The following is a 23352-nucleotide window of genomic DNA, read 5'->3' on the forward strand; positions in this document are numbered from 1 at the left end:
GGAGAGAGGGGTAGGGAGTGGTGCAGAGGAGGCTGGCGCTAAGCAGAGGAAATAAACATCTAATTAGGGATTCATAGGCTGGAAGTGGCCATTGTGATCATGTAGTCTAACCTCCTGTACATCATAGGCCATGGAACTTCCCCAAAGTAATTCCTAGAACATATCTTTTAGGAAAACATCCAATCTTGATCTAAAAATGGTCAGTGGTATATTGTTCCAATGGTTAATTACTCTCACTGTTAAAAATGTATGCCTTATTAGCAATCTAACTTTGCTAGCTTCTGCTTGCAGCCATTAGTTTATGTTATACCTTTATTTGCTAGATCAGCGGCTCTCAAACTTTTTTCTTTGCGGACCACTTGAAAATTGCAGAGGGTCTTGGTGGACCACTTAGTGATCTTTCCAAATGTTGTTTGTACCATTAGCTAACTATTGTAAAGCGCTTTGGATAAAAGCACTATATTAAAAAAAACCCTTAATTATTAACATTTTTGTTCTACAAATAAAAGCACACAACTCATATTTTAATATCAGTAGTTTTACCTTTCTGATGTGATGGATGTGCCCCCTCTCCCCTGCCGAGGCAGCCCGCGAGCTGAGGTTGGGAAGGAGGTGTGTCTCTCCCTCTCTCCCCCACCACAGCAGCCACAGAGCTGAGGCTGGGAAGGCGGGCCGTTTCTCCCTGGCAGCCGCAGTCCTGGAGCTGAGGAAAGTTGCCACTTTCTCTGGCCGCCACACCCCAGCACATCCCAAGTTCCCCCACCCCCTCTTCTCACTCCAGTGCCACCTCCCACCTACTCTCTATTCCCCCCAAGTCCACCACCTCACCTTACATGTGCGTCTTCTCCAGGGTCCAGGCACCTAATTAGAGTGGGAGGCCCTTAATTCTCTCATGTGTGGCTGCCCAGGCGCATACTTTAAAGGGAACTATCCTTGGACCTCCTGAATGGAGCTGCTCCGTGGACCACAGTTTGAGAACCTCTGTGCTAGATTGAAGAGCACATTATTAAATATTTGTTCCCCTAGGATCTTCTGGGAGTGTTCCCAGTATTTCCCTTTTAAGCTTCCCAGACCTAACAAGGGCCATGAATGATGGCAGTATTCCTTCTGCCTGAGGAGCGCTGGGTGTGGGTTCCTCTGAGCCCTTTGATTCTGCTCCTTCAATAACCGTAAGGTTATTAGAGCACTGTAAGGCAGTTCACTCACTTTGAGACTGAATGCTTTGAAGTATTTCCAGTCATAGTTAAAACAGATACAATGCAGCTCTTAAACTATACTACCTGCTACCATGATGTCACTGGACAGTCTCCTCTTGTACATTTAACATATTTATTTATTTAGAAGAACTGCCAGGAGAAATTTGGACAGAACCATATGCCATTTAAAAACATGCCTCCGTCAGAATCAAAATGCTGCATGAAATCAGTTTCACCAGAATTTTGTTTCAGAAAAAAACTGGAACAAAATTCTGACAATGTCTAAACATCCCATTTTGACATTTTTAGAACAAGATGGTTTTCATTTTGAACCAAATTTTTATTTTGTATTATATTATATACTATAATGCAAAGTAAAAAAGTCAAATGTGAAATGAAACATTTTGATCGATCTGAAACAAAAACAATTTCTGAATTTTCCTTACAGAGAATTTCTAATTTTTCAATTTTCCATTTGATTCAGAGCAAAGCCAAGTTTCCCAATCTCAAAAGCATTTGTGAAATGGAACTGCCGCTCTCTGTAAAGCTCTATTATTTAAACTTACAGTATCCGGTTATGGAATCCATGGGAGTTAGGCTCCTTTCCGCATCTTTAGGCACCTAAATACCTTTAAAAAATCTGGCCGTAAGTGCCTAATGACATATCTATACAAACACTTGCACTAACTTGCTACACACTAATTGTGGACCCTGCTGCTGTGGGGAATTCCCACAGGTCCCTAAAAGTCCCCTACTGCTCTTTAATCTACTTCCATTTCAAAGCAGGATAGATCAAAGTGCACAATGGAATTTTTAGTGCATAGCAGCAAGGTCCTCACAGACACTTAATGCATGATAGGCTAGTGTGGGATAGATTTATGCCCCAAGAAAAGCCATACGTCCCTTTTATGAATGGGACATAGGCTCTTAAGCCACTTAAGTGCTTTTGAAAATGACATACTGAATCGCTGTCTGCATGTTTACATCCTAGCATTGACTCATCATGTAATCTTTTTTAACTCAGAAGCAGCATTAACAATGTAAGTTCCTAAATCCCTGACCTGATAGCCAAACATGCAGAGCACCCAAATAGTTGCCATTCATTTCAGTGGGAGGTGCTGAGTGGTTAGCATTTTTGAAAATGAGGTTATTCATGTTCAATTATTGTCTGTTTAAACATATGGTGTTTCCAGTTGGTAAAGTGTGTTCATTTTTATTATAGAACACATCACCTCCAGAATGCTTGGGGTTTTTAGCAATGTTTATCATTATTCAAAACAAAATAAAACAGCATAACATAATTGACTGACCTTTAGCAATAAATAGCAGTATGTGAGATATAAACTCATCCTGGTTATTTCAGTTTCAGGCACCAGCATATCTCAAGTGCTGTGTGATGCACGACTAAAGATTCGTAGATTCCAAGGCCAGAATGGACAATTGTGATCATCTAGTCTGATTTCCTGTGTAACACAGGCCATAGAAGACCCCAAAATAATTCTTAGAGCATAAAGATATTTGCTAACAATTATTTTCTGTGCACGCTGTGACAGGTTCCCTGGGGTGCAACCTGGTACTGGGGTATCACTGAGCCCTCTGTCTTACCAAGCTGGGCTCCCTCTCACACTGTGATAATGTGACAAGCTGCAAACCTCTCAATGTCCTGCACTCACACACAAATTCACAGGCAGGGACACACCGAGTTTGCCTGAGGCGTTAGGTGATTAGGCTGAGGGGTTTTTGGGGGGTGTTTTGTTTTGCAACTTTTGTTTTTGGTGGTTTTTGTACCAGTTTAAACCAGCTTGTTGTGGTTTTTAATTTTTTTTTAAATACACCAGCTCCAGGGACCAGAGACCATACCACACCAGCTCTGCTTCCCCCCTCCCCTGTTGTTTCTTCACCAAAATTCTGACAGATTTTTGTTACCAATCCGCCTGAGGTGTCAGGTGATCAGGCTGAGGCCACAGGATCTTTAGGGAGGAGATGATGAAACACACCAAGTGTCTAAGTTTTAAAGCTTTATTAATAAAATAATAAAATAACAGCAGAGAGTGATAGGTGCTCCCACGTCACTCAGAGGAAGGAAGAAAGCATTAGTGCCCCAAGCCCTAAGCCATTTTCATACTCACACACACTCTACCCAAGGCTGGCCACGCCTGTGTGTAACGGAAGACGAAGAGGGGAAAAGGTGGATGGGAGATCTGTCCTGGGTCCAGGTCATCCAGGGGCCATTGTAATCTTCAAATTGCTCCGGCCCTCAGGAGAGTTTTTAAGTCCAAGCTTCCTTTGGGGTGTTTTGTTCCACGACCTCTGTTTCTGGTGTTTTTTGTATCAGTCCAAACCGGCTTTCTGTGGTCTCCTCAACTTTCCCAAAACACAACAGTCCAGGGACACGCAGCTCTGCTTCCCTCCCCTGTCTCATTGTCTCGCCTGTGTTTTTTCTCTCTGCAGCCCTGGTTCAGTGTGCTTTTTTTTTTATGGCTATCTGTGGCTGAGTGAGAGATTAGCGCTGCAAATTTCTTGTCTGGCGCCATGAGCTTGGACTTGGGCCAATGTAGCGTTTTATTATCGGACTGAGCTAGCCAACTACACCATTGAGTTAACCCGTTCTCTGCTCTCTTTCTTGTCCCCCCTCTGGCCTCTCACAACCTGCAAAGGAATCTTCCATTTCACACTTACTTACACTTTTGACCCTCCCCTGAAATGCTTTGCAATGCTTGCAACCGCGTTAGCAACATACAGTGCTGATCTGCCTCCCCATGGGACCCCCTAAGGGTGGGAGCCTTGGACCTATGACACCCCTTTTATAGCTTCTTCCAGCTTCCTGGAAAGATCCTTCGCTATGACATGAGTCAAACAGCCTCCATTGTATACGTGCTATCTCTGAGAGTGTGTATTCCCCTCAATGGGCCATCAGCACTGTCTGGCTTCTTCCTTGTTGTACCTGAAAAGTTACTTGTGGGTGTTCCCAAACTTCACAACATATTTCAATAAGACATACATAGCAAAACTTCATAACTACACATACAACGATAGCACATACAACTTAACAGGATGTTAATGTTCAGCAGATTAAGATGTTTAAAATGGTACTTCACAAAGCATACTTTGTACAAAACACATCATAATTATATCACCATGATAGATGTAGGGGTGCCAGGGTGTTGCTTTGGGGTACAGAGAGTCACACATGCTGAAGTCTGTTGCTTTTGGGTCAAACATTTTTGTACGTTGAATCAATGAAAGGATGCCAGCAAAGAGTGTAAGCCAATAATATTATGAATGGCTATACTTATTTTTAGGACTGTCAAGTGATTTAAAAAATTAATCACAGTTTTAATTGCACTGTTAAACAATAACATTTATTTAAATATTTTGGATGTTTTTCTATATTTTCAAATATAGGCTCAGGGCTGGGGGCCCTGGGCTTCAGCCCTGCTTGGGGCTCATGTCTTCAGCCCCCCTTGGAGAGGCTCCAAGTGTCAGCCCCCCCAGAAGTGCTAGGCTCCGGACCCTGGGCTTCAACTCCCCCCTCGGGACACAGGGTTCTGGGCTTTAGCCCCTCTTGGGACTCAGAGTGTGGGGTTACAGTTCAGTTCAGGGCTTCAGCACCATCCCCCCCTCCCGCCTCTTGAACTTCGGGCTGGGGCTTCTGCCTCCCACCCCCCAACGCCCGCAGAGTTCCGGGCTGGGGCTTTGGCCCTCCACCACCGATGCCTCACCTAGAGATATACAATTAACATGTTAATTTTGTTTTCAAATAATCACAAGCATTAACTGTGATTAAGTGACAGCCCTACTTATTTTCTGTGAAAGTATTGTTCTCCACAGGTGTGTAACAGAAAAATATCAAGAGGATTACTTGTGTTTTTTCAGGATTAATCATCCTTTTATTCTATACCTCTTTCAACATTTGTGAACTTATTTTCTCAGTCTTTTATAAATGACTTTGTCTCAGTGAAAATATTGGCCACAGGACTCATCATACTGTGGCTTAAAGAAAAGTTGTGAACATTATGCCATAACCTGTATAACAATGTAAGTGATAGTATTCCTGACAGAGCTCTGATGCTACCATTCAGCTTAATATACTTGTGTATTGATTTGGTCCTGCTTAATTTGCAGACAGAAAGCTTTATATTACTTTATGTATTCTTGGCTTGCTAGTCAGGTAATAAACCATAACCATCATCTGTAGGAGTTAAAGAAACCAACCCTAATAATAATAATTTCTCTGTTGCTTCTAGCATTGTAAACTTGTGTGTCAGAGAGAAGAGCTGTTCACATTGACATTTCATCTTTTGGTGCATTCTGCACCAATTATTTGAAATCTTGGATGTTTATCTGCATAGAGCAGGGAATTCTTTGCAGCTCCTGTTTTCTAAGATGAGTAACTAAGGATGATTCTTCTGCTTATTGCTGAGTTCTGTGATAGATGTGAATGGGGAGCTAACCGAGATTGGAAATTCTTTCTGTCGCATAGTCTGCTTGGCTTTCTGTTGGGAAATGCCAAAGAAATGAAAAAAAAAGGCCACTAGGATCTTTGGTTTGTGGTTTGCAATGCATTTTAACACACTTGATGCTCCATTTTCTTTGCTCCCTCAGTAGAGTATTTCCAGAGCATCAGCGAGTGTAAGTTGGCATAGCTCCACTGGACTCTCTGCTTCCATTCTGAACCATACTGCTTGTATATCTGACTTTAGTGTCTTGGTTTAATATAATAAAGTTTTCACAGGCATTGTTTGCAGTGCATCCTAACCTCAACGAGTCATCTTGCTCTACCTTTCCTTGATACAGTGTGACCACACTGCAGAACAGCAGTCAAATTTCACACGCCTGCTGTCACATCCACAGTGGTGCTGTATCCAGTCATGAGAAATACAGAGGTTTCTGTGTACCTCTCCCATGGTTCATAGCCAGAGGTGCAACCAGAATTTTGCTGTGGAAAAGGCCCAGATCAAGTGGTGTACAGACTGGCAGGTGCCACGGCAGCTGCTCCATGCCCTCTGGGTACCACTTGTTTTCACCCCCCATGCATACACGCAGTTTACAGGGAACACCACACAGGGACAGAAGCACAGATTGGCCACCTACAATATTTCCATTGTGGGGCATCAGCCCCCACCACTACCACCCTGGTTCCACTGCCTCTTAAGGTGTCAGTCTGAGCTTGGCATAGCTATGGGAGCAGGCCCAGCCTCCAGGGTGGGGTGAGAGGGTCACCCCGGAGCCCTAAGCCCAGCTGTAGCTGCCGCAGGGCCCATCAGCCCCTGCCTTGCCCAGGCTGCAAGGGCCTGCGCCCCCAGCTTCAGGAATCATGACATCAGAAGTTCCCAGGTCACATGGGGCAGAGGGAGTCACTCTGACCACTGCTCACTCTCCTGCAAGGGAGGGGAAGCCCTGGGTCCATGATTCCTGGACCTAGGTGGTTCAGCCCTGGCTGCTCAGGCAGGATGGGACTAGCAGGTCTGGAGCCCCTGGGGGAGGCTGGCGCTCCACACCTCGGTGGCTGTGCCCACTCTCTCATGCTCAGACATGCCAAGGGGCCTCTGCTTCCCATTGCTGCTTCTGCCATCTACAGGCCGGGAGAGCCTGAGCCCTCTGTTCCACTCTTTGTGCATCCCTATTCATAGCACCACAACTCACTGCATCATTCTGTGCTTGCTTTCTCAGGGCATTGTGGGACAACATGTCTGTCCCACAGTGCCCTGCGAAAGCAAGAATAGACTGTTCCTTCTGGGAATTGTGAGCAGAAAATTTTGAAGGCTCAGGAAATTCATTTCCTGGCAGGACCCAGGCTGGCGTGCAGTTACTTCAATGTCCTCTAAATGATGGATCCAGCTTGTCCAGCTGAGACCAACAGCTGTCGCTTGTATGGAGGTAATGTATCTTTGACATGCCTCTGCAGAAGCTGCTGCCAAGAGACAGCAGAGAGTATTTAAAGGGACAGCTTTTTGCCCTGGAACAGACCATAATGGCAGGTTGCTGGTACAAGAAGGTGGGGACAAGGTCAGTACCATGTGGACGTGGAGGCAATGACTCAGCTGATGCTATCTTAAGCTAGAGGCTGAGTGAAACCTCACTGAAGTTGGTGGGAGTAACAGCTGCCCTTCATTCAGGATAAATGCACAAAGTAATTGAGCTCTTCTTTATGGAATAAACAGCTGGAACAATAGGAGCCACCAGCCAAAACACAGGCTGCATGCACAGTTGGAGGAGGAGTGGAACCAGCTGATCTGAAGGTTTTTCCTGGGGACTGAATGCAAATGCAAAACACTGTTTGCTGGAGCTTTGTGAGTGCGGTGTGAGTGAGAAGCAGCAAAAACACCACAAAAGCATACAGAGAAGGCAGCAAGAAAGCTTGACAGACAGACAGAGAAGCACTTTTAGCTTTTTCTCAGGTTCATGCTATGGAGAGAGAGCTTTCAGGTAAAATGCTGTCTGGAAAGAGACTTGGAACTGGGAGCAAAGAAACTTTCTCTGGCTGTTTGTTTCCCATCATGTTCAGGGAAGTAGGATATTCTTTATAAATAAACAGGACTGCATCAAAGAAATACCACACCACAACATCATTTTCTCCCCAAAAGGAAACAACTCGCAAGGCCCTGAATATTGGCTAACCACTCGGGTCAAAACAGTCTGCTACACAGACTGCCACTTCTGGACCAGAACCACGCACAGAATGTTGGGACTACATTGTGATGGAAATGTGAGATGACTAGCAGTGGACCCAGAACTTTCATATGAGGAAAGTAACTTTCCTGGAGCTGTGTGAGGAGCTCATGCTGGCCCTTGAGCATCATGGCAGTCATGGGAGAGAGCTGCAGTAATGGTCCAGATGCGTGCTGCTATCACCCAGTGAACGCTGATTAGATATCTGTGGTAATCTGGGGTTGGCACAGTAGTTGTTGAGGTTTGCAAGGCAATTATCACTCTATTGCAATCCTGCATCCCTGTAATATTATGGGTTTTTAACAGATGGGATTCCTGGATTGCGCAGGTAATATTGCTGGCACACATACACCCATTGTATGCCTTCCATTTGGAGCAAGAGAGTACATTAACAGGAAAGGATACTACTCTGTCCTTATGCAGGCCTCTGTGGACCACCATTACAGATTCATGGACACCTATGTGATGTTGGTAAACCAGGTGCCGACTCTTGCCAAGTCTGTAGACCTCAGCTGAGCACTGACAAATTCATAGCTGGAAACCAGACCAGCTCACCCATCTTAGTAATGTTCAAGGTAGGTGTTAGACTTGTAAGGATGTGTTGAGACTCTGAAAAAGTCTTGTCATTTGTTGTGTGCATTGATCTTACTTGTAATGTCTGTCTCTCATGCTATAAGGTAATATTAAAGTTTTGCTTTATAATTGTAAAAATGCCTGCTCTGAACTTGTGAACTCAGATAGGAGGAATGGTTCCCCAGGACTACCAAAACTAAGGCTACCGGCATTGTCTTTGGTATGAGATACAAATTGATCTGGGAGAAGTGACTGGGCTCTTGAGACTGGGAGGAACATGAATCTTTGTGATTTTTGGTGTAAGTGACCATTTATCACTAAGTCCAGCTTGTCTGGGTGGCAAGAGAGACTGGAGTGCCCAAGGGGACTGTCTGTGACTCCATGATAAGGCTGTTACAGTCATCCAGGAGTTCACACTTTTTACAGGGTTGGTGAAATCTAATAATAGAACATACCACCAGTTTGGCGTGTCTGCCCTGCTTTTTGACAGTCTGTCCTGAGATTGGCACTCAGAATTGTGAACTTCTCCAGACAGCTTGACAATCTGCATAGGATACACTTTTGGGGCAGCACCAGATTTGGAATTGCTTTTCTTAGCCCTGCTCTAGCTCACGCTGAGCACCTATATATTTTCCCTTCACTGTTGTCCTCTATGGTTGATCCATGACTGGCCAACAATTTCCAAAGCTATGTTTCATACTTTTGGGCATTCCTCTCTGGGTCCCAGAGTCAGGGGTTTTGCTTCCTTTGGCTCAAAGGTTGACCAAGAGTTTGGTATTGGCTACTAGTTGAGTGGCTGCATCCTAATACATGATCTTGTTTCTGGGCAGTCTTCTCACTGGTGTATTGGACACCATACATGACCGAAGCTGAAGGTATTGCAATATAGGGCCAAGGACACAGAGTAGAACTACATGAAGGTCAGTAACTTGCAGTCAGGAGACAGAGCACAGGTAGATTGCAAGATAGGACACAGGACTGGGTGCTTTGGGGATTTGTGAGATGAGACTGGTGGGCAGGGGCGGCTCCAGGCCCCAGCACGCCAAGCGCGTGCTTGGGGCGGCATGCCACGGGGGACGCTCTGCCAGTCGCTGGGAGGGTGGCAGGCAGGGTGCCTTCGGCGGCATACCTGCGGAGGGTCCGCTGGTCTCACGGCTTCGGTGGACCTTCCGCAGGCATGCCTGCGGGAGGTCCACCGGAGCCGCAGGACCAGCGAGTGGCAGAGCGCCCCCTTGCAGCATGACGCCGTGTTTGGGGTGGCGGAATGTCTGGAGCCATCCCTCCTGGTGGGCCATCATCTATATATTGTTATGAATGATTGTATCTGCTCCTTTCACTGAAGACATCTTGCATAACCAAAAAAACAAGACAAGCTAACTTTCAGGATATGGTGGCTGCCCGATGCTGAGGCATCACTATGGAGTGTTGGTGTCTGTATTAACAAGCAAATTTATGATTATGATTCACAGTGAATTTCTTCTATTGAAGACAAAGCCATATATGATGGAAGTGGGTTTTTAAAAGTTTAGATTTATAATTCTGAGAAGGTATTGTTATATCATGTTCTGTAACTTCCTCACCCATGATCGATTCCATAGGGGCAGGTCCTTAGGTTTAGGCAACCTCAGGTTTCAAATTACAGGACCTGATTAGGGCAGGAGGGAACAAAATAGTTTAGAGCCACCTTATGCTCCTTCATTCTGGAGGCCAATTAGTCCCGAAATAAGGTAAATTACACTCAGGCCAGTAACATTATCACCGCAGTGAGGGTGGGGGTCACAGATTATGTGACTTGTTCTTTTTAAAGCTCATAAACTGCTGCCTCACTCCACAACTTTGGGAAATGTAACTGTAGCCCTCTCGCCCCCTATTCAAATTATCCAGGGGACCTTCTGATCAGCATGTGACTTCATTACAAATCACCGGGCTGAATGGTCTGTCAAAGCTGAGGCATATTGGCTGGTCAAGGTGTAGATGATTGCCCTGCTGCTGTCCATATTATACCTGTTCCGTGGATTAATGATTTCTAACTTCCTTGCTGTTGATGTGAGATATTTTACAAGCAGAAAAATCCATTCCTGTGCTCAAATCTTTCTAGGTGTTTGACAGCCTACTTTTCAAGATGCAGTAAGCTTTAAACTTCATTTCTGATTGATTATATCTTGGTTTCCTGTTGGAAATCCTATTGAATTTTGGTTACCAGGATATCAAACAACAAAATATTCAATATTTGACCTGCTAGTGTGAGTGATTGCGGGATTGTAGGAGTGTATGTGTGACAGGTAACTAAAGCAACGTAACCCCTAGGTCAGATCATGCTAGTTATTTTTGTATTTAGACAACATTCGCATTACTAATCCAAGCTCAATGAAATGTACACAAGCCTCACTGTGACTGATTACTCAGGCTATTTTAGTCATGAACCCATGAGTCCTCTCCCTCTTCTCCTCCCTTACGCCTTTCTCCCTCCCCCAAAACACTGCTCTATAAATCAGTTAGTTGCATGGTGGTCTGTAGTTCCTTTTGTCCTCTCTTGTCTCTCTTTAACTGTGGAAACCATAGTTGCCATACAGTCTAGTTCTCCCATCTTCGGAGATCTAAGCAAAGTTTCTATTAGTTGCTCCTATTTTTCCTGGATAATACTGTGATGCTGGGTGCCATCTCATGCCAAAGTCCCACACCAATTTACTTGTGTATTAGTGTAGATGAAAGTGATAATTAAATGTATAAAAGTGTATTTGGCATTTAAATTTCATGAAAACTAATGGAAGGTTACTAACTATATCCCATTATAATGTAGTAGCAAAGAGTTACATTGTGTATACCTCTGTAACTAAATAACTCATCAAATGAGAAAGAAGCCTTGTGAATGGAAATGAAAAACTTTTCTGTTAAAGTGCTAATTTCAGAGCAACTGGTCATTGTTTGTGATGATTAGTAGTCAGATGCATTCCTCACTCTCCATCATCAAAGGAAGAGCCTATGTGGGTAGTGACGCTGTCAGCTTGTTTTCTGTGAGGAGAAGCTCTAAGTATGGATTCAGGGAAAGACCCTTCATCTTTGGACTGTTTGGATTCTAACAAGGTGGAATAACTGAATGAGAAGACTAAGATCCCCAGAGTTATTCTTGGTAGCCCTGAGAGACGTTTGGAAACTGGCAGATTACTACATCTCTGCAACTGAAGTTATGCAAGTAGGGAAGGTGGAAGAAGAGCTGTTAATTGAAGTTGCAGGAGAGACACTGAATCAGAAGACAATTTGTGTACTTCGGAAGTAACTTTAGTGCCATTGTTGAGAGATCTGGAGAATTGAAGAGATGAACCAAATGTACATAGGTGGCAGTGAAAGAGGTAGCAGGAGTACCGCGGGACCAACAATAAAGTAACAAACTAAAAGGGATAGTGGATGGTGCGCGCGCGTGTGTGTGTGTGTGTGTGTCCCCCTGCCTGCTCTATCATTTGGAAATGGTGGGTCTTACGAAAATGGAAGAAAAGATGCAGGTAGTAGAAAGTACTCTGAGGCGAATGGCAGGCAAGCAGAGGGTAGACAGAGCATTCATGGAAGAAGTTAGGGGAAAAATGAATGTGGGAATGTCAGTGATGGATGGGCTGGACATGTGATAAGAACGGAAGAACAACAATCAGCAAAGAAACCATGGGTGGAAGAGGACAGCAAGAAATGATATGGAAGACCAAGGATACAATGGAAAGACTCTGTCAAGAGAGGTTTGAAGAGGAAAGGGCTGGCATACGAAGACCTACAAACCTGTGCCAGGGACCAGAAGGAATGGCAAAGAATCATGGACACTTCTGATTCCATGTAAGTGGGAAAAGGAGTCAAAAAAGTCTGTGGACTGGCACTCCAAAAACCCTAGCCTCCTTGTCCCAAGCAGTGACAGGCATAGTGGACTGTAAATAGAGGCTAGTGCCCAGTGTCTACTTTCCCATCCACAGACCACATCTATTGTAGGTGATGACCAGTAGCCTAGGTAACAGGGTTCAGCAACCTGGAATTTGGCATCATGCTGGTCAATGAAAGCTAGATCATCCACAAACTGATTTTAGATGAGGTGCTATTCCTTGCTCCTAGCTAGGCACTGGAATAGCAGCAATACATGAAAATGCTTTTCTCTATCTTCATCATTTCTTTTGAGTATGGCCTAGCCACTCATTCCTCACCTCCAGGGTTCCCAGAAACTATTTCATTCAGCACAGAGAGCCTTGCCTTGTGGGTAAGAAAGAGACAACATATCACATGGCTGCTTCATGTGCTACAGTCCATCTCTAATTCCAGTACCTTTTCAAGGCCTTACTCTTTCCAGCATTCTTTAGGCAATGGCTTAGCGATCTCAGAAACCATTTCGCTCTTCAGGCCATGATAACACTGCCATCAGTGGGGATGTTTCCACTTGACACAGTCCACATTGAAACTTGGGAGCCCAGAATTTACTCTGTGGAAGGCTATCTGCTACAGGAGACAAGGATAAACCAAATCTTGCTACTTTTAGAGCAAAATGTAAGATTCCTCACCTTCTTGTAGACCTTCCCCCAATAAAAGTTATCACAGGATAATATAGTGAAATTTCTCTTGGATATAAACAATAGCATATGGATATAAAAATGCCATTGACTGTCCATGGGATCTTTGATCCTAAATCCCTTTAGAAAATAAGATTTAGGCTGCTACATCAGTTATCTATCATTGAGTACCGCAGTGCCTAAATATCTTTAAAAATTTGGGCCACAGCATCTTAGAAATATCTTGAGAGATTTGTGAGTAAATCTCGATGAAGTAGTTTGAAAGATGGTTTGATAGACACAAACTTGTAACCTTAGCTTCTCTAGTGTAAAACATAAATAATTTATGTAGCTATAATCTTTCTTGTGTCTAACTTAACTTCAAGTCTTTATGACAACAAAGTTAGCAAAATTATGGCTTGCAGCATTAAAGTCAAGGGGAATTTTGTCATTGACTGACTTACATGGGATTATGATTAGGTCCCCAGTGACGAAAGATTACTACTGCAGCTTAGATTTTACTCTGGTAGTAATTTTAAGTGTTTCATTTTAACTTCATGATTAGAAAGCAGTTTAATAAAGATATTTTTCAAATGAATAGTTTGCTTGTGTCATATTTCGAAGGTTTTTTTTGGCCACACCCACTTATATTTACTATAGAGTTCATTTTGTTTTAAAACGTTTTGACAATGCCACTATATGTGGTTACCAGTAAGTGCAGCATAGTGAAAAACAAAATATTTAAATATAATTTATTCCTTCATTTTTACTTGTAGAGTCCCCAGTTCAGGGATCCCTATTTTTATTTTATCCAAAAATAAGACAAATGTAGTAGGAAGATAATAATATAGAACAAGAGAGCGATGAATTGGCTACTGGTTTAGGGGGAACCAGAAATGAAAACCTGAAAGTGGCAAAGGTGAAATTTTAAACTGCAACAGTGAGTTCAAGCCAAAGGAATATTTTATCAAAGTCCGTAGTTGAGCTGCCATCAATAATGTTGCTCAAAAATAGTTACGATAAAATAATTAATTGGTATACAAAATGATCCTGCATTGGACTAGATAATCTAGGAGGCACTTTCTAACTGGATATGCTGTAAATTTATGAAAACTTGATGAGACCATAAAACACCTGTGAAAGTGTGCATGGAGCTTCTCTTCCCTACCCCTCTCCCCCATTTTTAGAGGCATGAGAAAATCACTACCTATTCAAAACCCAAATGTTTTATTTCAAAAATCAGTTAAGGTTGTTAAGTGACAGTAATGTAGTTACCTTCCAAATTTACAAAACCCAAGCACTTGAAAACAAAGAAATGAATTAGTCCAGATATGATGACCACATAATAAGCAACCATATTTGTATCAAATATAAAAAAAGGGTTTTTGGCGTGGAATGCAAGCAAAAGGGTAATTCTACCACATCCTGGAATTTCCTTTTGAAAAGTAGTCCTGGATGGGTGAGAAGTCAATGATGAAAATATTCTCCATCTCTATGAGTGGTTTTCCTGCTCTGGCAGTTTCACCATTGCCATTTTATAATAATGGCAATTTCTAAAGGTTTGGGTTTTTTTAAATTCTGGACCTTGAATAATACTGCCTCTTGTACCAGCCAATATCAAAACCTACCACTGCTTAAAATTGTGACATAGTGTGATTTCGTTGGAAAAGGACACAAGGAAACATTGAACAAGGTACTTTAATCGCTCTACTTACTCAATTTAAACAAACTTTGTTGCCAATGAAACTTTAAATCATATCCTAAATTTGAAAACGTGGGGATTTTATGTTTTCTTCATTTTGGGGTATGTTGCTTTTTTGGTTTTTTGGTTTTTTTTTTTTAAGTTATATGGGAGATCAAAATCAACCTTATTATGGGATTATGACTGCAACTTTTACTTAGCTTTTACTAGCTATCACCAGTAAAACAACTGACACTACCAGAGCTGTGGGCTTCTAGAGTTTGGCTTAAGGAAGATCTCTTACAATGCCCAATACTGCTCCCACTAAAATCAGTATAAAAAACTCCCATTACCATTAAGCAAGATTGGGCCCCAAACTGTCCACAACAAACAGTAAAAAAAATTGCTTAATGGCACCCTCTTGTTTTCAGTTATACTGAACATATTAGTTTTAAACTTTTTTATAGACAGTTTGAAGGAGGAGTAACGGGCCATTTTTAAGATAGAAATTGACAGAAACTTTAGTCTAAAATTAAAATTTTAAAATGACTAATATTTTTATGACCTGTAAATGAAAACTAGTTTGAAGAACTTTCTCCAAATCTGTACATAAATGTTTTCCTTTGCCTTAAGAGTAAATGTGACCACCTTCAGATCAAATCGATTTTCCAAGCCAAAGTTATAGCAGAAACTGATTGCAACCTTAACTATGGAGAGGCTGCTGAATCTCCATAATACTTAGCACCCGGACTTAAGTTGATGTGACCACAGTAGGTCTGTCCTGGTTGAAAGAACTACAAGCTTGTACTTCTCTCTCATTATAGGCTTATAAATGGACAGATAATTTGTTACTTAATGTTTTAGCATACAACCTTCACTGGTGGCTTACAACCTGTTATATACTCAAATTTTTAAGATTTCCGTTCACTGTGGTTAAGCTCTTTTTTTTCAGATGAGTTGAATCACTACTGTGAGTGATTCTCCATACTGAACCAGTTAAGAAAATCAAAACATGTACGAGTATTATTTGTCATGTTCTTACTTTAGTACAAATTATCTATTTGTGGTTTGTTGTGGATATTTTACATAACTAGCTTCCAGGTACCTGGAACTGTCTTCCGCTAAAAACATGTAAAGTTATGTGATCAACAAACTGCCATATTATTTTAACTAAGCCTTTGGATCTTGGAAACAATAAATATTACTTACTAATCCCTATATAACATTGTTGTGTGTTTAAAGAATTTTACAAATATAAGTAATCCTTACAATAACCCTGTGAGATAAATGACTATTATTAGCAATAAAACATAGGGCCCAATCCCGAACAGGTGCATCTCCATAATTGAACTGTGCCAGTCTACATAAGAGTGGTTTTGGCTCATTCTAGAACGAAAGTTTCCAAATTCTGAATTATGGAGCACTTGCTGATGATCCATGGAGAGCTGGCTCCCCCTTCGTATTTCCAACTGCTAAATTACATTAGAAGGAGGTACAACATTTTTTTAAAAACCCTTTGCTAATATTACTTTTTCACATATTTAATTGCTGTAGATGCTGCGGAGATATTATGGAATGCAAAGGAGTGGACAGGAGGTGATCTGCAAAATTAAGAGTGGGAAAGCAAGTGATCTCTAATACAATACCTGTATTAAAATGTGATCCATATTATGAAAGAAGCTAGGAACCCATGATCTAGAACACATTCCAGTTTCTTGTGCTATGTCCCTGGCATCTGCTTTTCTACCAGCAAGTGACTACCTATTCCTAAAAAGCTACACAGTGGTTTGGCCTTTACAAAATATCCAGTACACGCAATATTGTCTTTACTAGATGACTTGCCTAATGGATTAATTAAATCAGTACTAAAAATATCTATAAAGTCAAATTGTGCCATACAGCTCATTTAGGTAACTTATTATTTTCTGGATCTTATCTTTCAGAAAACATACCTGAGAAGTATTTGTCTCCACTACCAGCAGTATCTTATTCTGAACAGACATTTTCTCAGCTTTTTAAATAATGCAGCTGGAATAACCATCTTCATTCTTTGGTAATTATAATTTTAAAAAATCAAAACTAGTAAATAAATAATTATTTGTATTTGTGCAGTATCTTTCTCCCAATGATCTGCAGTCACTTTACAAAACTGGATTCCCCACGTTCCATGTCACACCCTCTTCATCGGCTCAGTATTCCCTAATCTCCTCCCCGACTAGTGCTTTGTGCTCCACATCCTAAGTGCCCTTTGCCCCACTATGTGCCCTGCATGCTCACTCCCTACCCCCTTTTTGGGTCAAGTCTCCCTAATAGGGGCTGTCTTGTCCCATCCCAACAGTACCTTCCTCCGTCTCATTGGGAAGAGGGCTGGTAAGTGTCCTCTGTCCTCTCATTGTTCCAGGTCCATTGGGAGAGAATTCTTCCTCTCCTTTCCTGTAATTGTAGACAACAGGAAGGAAGCTGGATTCTTTCCTCTGGATCCACTTGCTGTTTGAACTGGGTGCCACCTCTGCCTTTCAACTGGTTATCCCAGAGGGAGAGGGAGAGAAGAATGCTAAGTCTGCCACTGCTGCACACAAAATCAGCAGAAAGGCTGGAACTGGCCTTCCCTTACCTGCCCTGTGCCACAGGCTCAAAGACATTATTGCTCCCTCCTGCTTGGGAGTTTGAGGGAAATGTCCCACTCTTTTCCCCCAAACAAACCCCCAGTGGTTGCATCTATGATTGAGGCCCACATTTTCAAAAACGTCCACCAAGTTTGGGGTACCAAACTTGAGACTCTAGATCCACAAAAGGAACTCAGGGTTAACATGGCAAGTTAACAAGGCAGTAAGAATCTACAGTGCACCTATTTGCCATACAGTCACGTCCAGTGCAGTGAAAGTGTTGGAGTGCAGCTTAATGTACTAGATTTTCAAGTAGTAGTAAAGCAAGTGGACTCTGGGACTTGCACTGCACTGTAGATTCACACCATGGGTTGCCGTGCAGTAAATTGCTATGTAGACAAGCCTTAGATTCGGCATTGCAATGCTTAAAGTTTAGGCATCCTGTCACATAGCAGAATCCACAGCTCCAAGTTAGGTGCCCAGGCTCCCTATACAATGCATGAAGAGAGTTAGGTGCTAAGAATAGGATTCGTAAAAGCCAGCAGCAGGTGAAGATGATGGTGCTGCTGTCAGCCCCCCTTATATCTTATAGCCCCACTGTGTAGAGCAGTTATTTGGGATGCGAGAGACCTGGGGCCAAGTCCCTACTCTGCCTGATTTATAGCAGGGACCTGACCCCAGGTGTTCTACCTCCCAGGTGAATGTCATAACCACTGGACTATAAGATATTCCAGGGCAGAGATTTCCATATCTCCCGTTCATGCTGTTCCACTTTGTATAAAATGCTTACTATTTTTGGAGCAGGGAGTAGAACCTGGGTCTCCCAGGTGAGTGCCCAAACCACTAGACTATAGAGTCATTGTTTCTCTTGCTCGCTCGCTTTAGCCCAATGACTATTTAAGTACTTTATAAGGGACTTTACCAGCAGAAACTTAGGCACCTTTGGGTAAAATGGCAGCTGAGCAGGAGTTTTGAGAATCTAAATTTTGGCTTATGGATCTAGTCCTAAGGGCCCGATTTTCAGAGGCGCCCACAGCTTTAGTTAAAAATCAGTGGGCCATGTGGATGCCTCTGCAAATCAGGTTAAGGTGTTTCAAGATTAGCACCCAAACTGAGGATACTTGACATGTCCATAACCAAACCAACATCTCCTTGATTCTGTTGGCATGTTCCCAGGTGGTTGCCCATCTTTTCCAACTTGCTACTTAGACCAGTGAAAGTGTGTGTAGCTGGTGTACATGCACTCATCCAAAACATTTTTGCGGAGGGTCTTTTTTTTAAAAAAAATTCTGTCAGCTGTTTGACCTATTGAACATCTGAAATATTAGTTGTCATTCTGGTGGAATCCATGTGAGATAATCAAAGGTACACGACAAAGGCGTATTATCATACAGCTTTGCAGTCACGGACAATATTATCATCAAAACGTGTTTATGTTTATGACTGGGAACCATGTGATAAATTAGAGGGGTATACGATAATCTACACATGAAAGTAAAATTGAACGAGGAGGTTATACATATATACTTATCAGATGCCTGTGACTACATTACCTGCCCACTGATCAATCTCTGTGATTATATTTGACTATTTCAAACCATTGAGCAGCTTAAAACAATTGCCATTTATGTTAAAATCAACCAGCCAAATAAATATTTCCTCCTCCTCTCCCAATGTTACCTGTATTGCTGTAATACCTAGAGGCTGCCAATTAAAGGATGAGAGTGAGGCACATATAACAAAGTCACTGTTCCAAAGTTCTTACAGTCCAATGTGGAAGGAATTCTTCCCTGAGGTTCAAGATAGGCAAAATTCAGTCCTGAGCCAGTGACAGCTTTTTATACATCAAGAGTTACAGTTTAAAAATTGAGTAGCCCACACCTTCACACGGCTAAAAATAGGCACTGTACTATTTGGAAGAGGAAATTCCTTCCTCAGTGGGACTCAGAGCTTGAATCTAGCCTTGGACGAAGCTAAGCTGGGAGACTTCAAATTTGTGACATTATTATATCTAGAAAGAACAATTTTAGATATTTTACTTTGAATAGTTTTAACCTCTCACTCTGGGCCCTGTGGAGCTGGACCCTCTTTAAAGTTGATAACATTAATTTTTCAGTAATATATATGGGCATATGCAAGATGATGTGGGATAGGCTTTTATCACCAGGAGATAAAATGATGCTTAGCATAATTTACTTGTGGTTTTCCACTTCTGAGTAAGAGGATCATCCCAGACTCCTGCTGATTAAACCCTCATACTAGTATGTACCATCAGTATTCCCTATATATTTCATGGTCCCATACTTTATCATAGGGCTTCATAGTCTGTCACGTATGCCTGCATACATGGCATATATGTAATATGATACTGCTCTTCTGCCAACCAGTCTTAGTTACATTATTATCTTCAGAAAAGCTGTGTGCATGTTACTAAATATCTTAATTGTTTTTGTGGTTGTTTTGTTTTAGCTGCATCAGCGCATATCTACCAGGAATAGAAGCTGAAAGAAGAAGGTGGGAGGCAGTTATAGATGATTTGCATGAGATTAAATACACATCTGATGTAAGTTCACAAAGCATTAACTTTTCATAGAATCATTTGGGTAGGAAGAGACCTGGAGTTGGTTGTCTAGTCCAGTGCTTAAATAGTAAGTAAGTAAGTAGGGGGAGAAGGGAGGGAAAGAAGAGATCTGATGTAATGCTGTAGCACAGGAATAAGCAGGGGACTAGATAACAATATGTGACACTTGGGGTGGACCCTGCATCACAGCCCCTTAAATTAAGTGTTTTCTTCTTCAATTTTTATTTCCTTCAATGCTGTATTTTAATCTCTGCAGCATTTGTTCTTAGTCAGATAAAACAAGAAGAGAGTTTTTCTGAAGAGAAGAATTGGGAGTAGGCTTCTTCTGAGAAAGTACTGCTGGAACTCAGCTCCAGAAATGTGCTTCTTATTTTGAGCTTCATACTGTGGGGTGCTGGGGAATATCATGCTCACAAGGGCCTTATGTTGTGAGGTGCTGGGGACTCCCAACGTCCACTGACTTCAGTGATCTCAGCACCTTGCAGGATTGACCCTTTGAGCACTGAGCTAGGCCATTCCCTTGGTAGGATTGACTTTATTATCCCTAAACTCAAGAATTATTGTTCATATATACAAATCTGTTTTCTTTTAGAGCATTGATGCCTGTTTATACACTGCGTATACAGACAAGCCAGTAAGTACATTTGTAAATTTGACCTAGATTGGTCTAAGGGTGATATCCTTATTTCTTCTGAAGTAACCAGCTAAAGGCAATCAATGTTTAATTTGATCAAAGCTTCTGAAACCAAATTATTTGCATTAAAAATAAGTTTCCATTCTTTATTTGTATTAATCAGGATGACTGTAAGCAGATATGGCTACTGAATCATTGGCTACAGAAGTTTGTCAATTAAAAAGAAAGGACAAAATGATATTTATCAAAAGGAAGAACTTTCCTTTTTGTCAAAAGAAAACATGATTCTCCAACATTATGCACTCTGCTGGAGCATTCTAAAATAGTGTTAAGATCTAAATTGCATAGGCATCCACCTTCAGATAGTTTCTAACTGGAGGAATGGCAAAGCTAGGGGTAACTATCTTACACATTTATTTCAGTTTAGGGGGTATAATGTACATCACAATCATCAGAGAGATCATGTAGCCAATCTAATTTTAAAATGATCTCCTCTATGCAGCTTCTACACTCTCCTAGGGAGATGGTTCCACAACCTAATAGATGTTACTGTCAAGAAGGTTTTCTTGATAGCCAAAACTTTTAGTTTTTTAAGAGGGAGGCAATATAGTCCCATGGATAAGGCATGGCTTTGGTAATCAGAATACCTGGGTCCTGTTCCAGGCTCTATCACTGACCTTGCAGTGTGACCTGAGGCAAAATCAATCCATCTCTGTTTCTTCCATCTGTAAAATAGGGATAGTGATACTCCCTTTTTAAAAAATGCTTTGAGATTTTTGGATGGAAATTGATATCAGAGCTAAATATCAGTAATAATAACTTGATCCCATTATTCTTAATTATACCCCAAAGTATATCCCTAATTAATTCACATTCTATCTTGGTATTTACATTCTTCACCAAGCCTGTTATGTCCTGACCCAACTTTAAACGTCATTTAACCAAGCTACACATTAACTTTCATGATAGATGTAGATATTTACAAACATTTGCATGGCAAAACAAACACACAGTAGATCAAAATCAGCTGCTGGTTTGCAAAATTATATACCACATATGCACCTATTTCTTTAATTTTTCTATTGTAAAGCCATTGACATTTTTCATTTTTAGGATGAGTGCGAAGTACAAGTGATGGAATGCTTTTTGTTAGAGTTGAAAGTGATTTCCCATGAATGTGAAATCAGAAAAGGATGTAAAATCAAACAGTACGTGCGCAATGTGCTGGCAAATGTAAAGGCAAATTTACCAAAGAATACAAGTTTACCAACCAGTCTGGTAAGTGCCATCTATAATCACTGGAAAAAGGACAATCCCCAAAAAAGTGCATTTAATGGCTTGAGATAAATTCTGCTGTCAGATACTCATGACGGGGATGTGAATGGCAGTCATCCACTCGCACATTGATTTACACAGACAGAATTTAGCTCTTCTCAGAATAAAGTTTTCTAGAATGTTAGCAAAACAAAAACTTAAGAAGGTCCATCTAGTGTGTGTGCATGTGTAAACTGGTACCCCATAGCCAACATTTTCAAACTGAAATTCATGGAGAGTGGACCATATTTAGACACCTAAAGATATATCACCTGATTTTCAAAGGGACTGAATACTTGCATCTCCCACTGAAGTCACTGGCAGCTCTACAAGTTCATGTTTAAAAATCAGGCCACTTACATTTCAGTATTTAGGTTTCTTGGCAGCTTCCAGCAGGGCTCCTGTGGAAATTGTCTGCAGTGGGATTCCTTGTAAGAGGAAAGTGAGCAAGATTTGGCTGTCTATCAAAACCAATTCAACTATCTCCAGTTTTAATATCAAACCCATTTTTATTCAAAGAATTGTCATTTTTCTATTCTTCTGTTTCCCCCCTCCTTTTTTTTTTCTTTTCTTTTTTCTTTTTTTCTTTTTTTTTGCAGAACAGGAATAAAATAACATGCAAACAATGTGAAGAGTACGAAGAAAGAAATTTTATTAAATTTATAGAGACATTCGAAGAGTTTGCAAAACACAAGCTGAAATTTTTACTGCACATTCCTAAATAGGCTTTCTTTTTGAAAGTGCTTAAGGGAAACTCCATAAACTTTGCTGGCACTTCAAGCAATATAATCATTGGATGGATGGAGAGACAACCGGTTTGGCTATTTTAAAAACTTTGTAAGACAGAAAGTCAGAAAAAAAGCGAAGTATAGCCAAGAATAAGCTGAACTATGAACTGCGCCACAGACTATTATAAAATTATATGTATTTTATAAACATTTTAGATAAATATTTGCTCTTTGCATGTCTCAGTTATTGACTACTACTTAGAAAACATAGTAACTTGTACTGCAAATATTTTATTTTCTGGGAAAGCTTAACTTGTGCAAATGAGAATATATATATATATATGTAAATCACTGACCAGTATGTGTTCGGAGTCCTCTTCTGTGCCCAATCCCCACAGGATCAGAATCTGTCTCAGTCCCTAACTACAGAAGCTGGCTTTTTAGCTCAGGCTATACAGTCTCATGCTTTCATGTCTGGAGAGCCCTATTTCAGTTCCCTGCTGAGAGCCCACATAGCAATCACCATGTGTAAAGTCACGGGAACCAGTAGCTCACATAGCTGTGACTGTAATAAACAGGGTTCTGATCCTGCAAGTTGCCCCATGTGAACAGACCCCTGTGGCCAAGTAATATCCCACTGATTTCAGTGGGGCTCTACATAATTACAGCACTCTGCTTTCATAGAACAGCTTACAAAATCAGGGCCTACGTGTATGGAAACCAGAGTCTTGATTATCAGAAAAATGCAGGACTGAAAGAGGCAGTTGTGCAGCTGTAAATTCAAACCGTCTGAATCTGTCTACTTTTTATAACTTTCATTGATGAAGTGAATAAAATGGATACACACAAT

At 41.4% G+C, this 23352-nt stretch overlaps 1 protein-coding gene across 8 annotated transcripts in view; it reads left to right on the forward strand.

Annotated features, from left to right (window-relative positions):
* Window positions 1–22735, forward strand: part of IL15 (interleukin 15) — a 78982-nt gene extending 56247 nt beyond the window's left edge. For 4 of the 8 annotated variants that reach the window (XM_050946669.1, XM_050946668.1, XM_050946664.1 and 1 more), the window contains exons 3-7: window positions 16583–16692; window positions 19715–19808; window positions 20419–20460; window positions 21574–21738; window positions 22374–22735. In XM_050946669.1, the coding sequence (XP_050802626.1) occupies window positions 16583–16692; window positions 19715–19808; window positions 20419–20460; window positions 21574–21738; window positions 22374–22499 (537 nt within the window). In that variant the 3' untranslated portion in view covers window positions 22500–22735. Of the gene's footprint in view, window positions 1–8291; window positions 8444–16582; window positions 16693–19714; window positions 19809–20418; window positions 20461–21573; window positions 21739–22373 lie in introns of all 8 variants that reach the window. The other 4 variants (XM_050946663.1, XM_050946662.1, XM_050946665.1 and 1 more) reach the window with 3 other exon arrangements.
* Window positions 22736–23352: the final 617 nt, after the last annotated feature.

This window comes from Gopherus flavomarginatus, chromosome 3, assembly GCF_025201925.1.
Source record: "Gopherus flavomarginatus isolate rGopFla2 chromosome 3, rGopFla2.mat.asm, whole genome shotgun sequence".
Classification (NCBI taxonomy): Eukaryota; Metazoa; Chordata; order Testudines; family Testudinidae; genus Gopherus; species Gopherus flavomarginatus.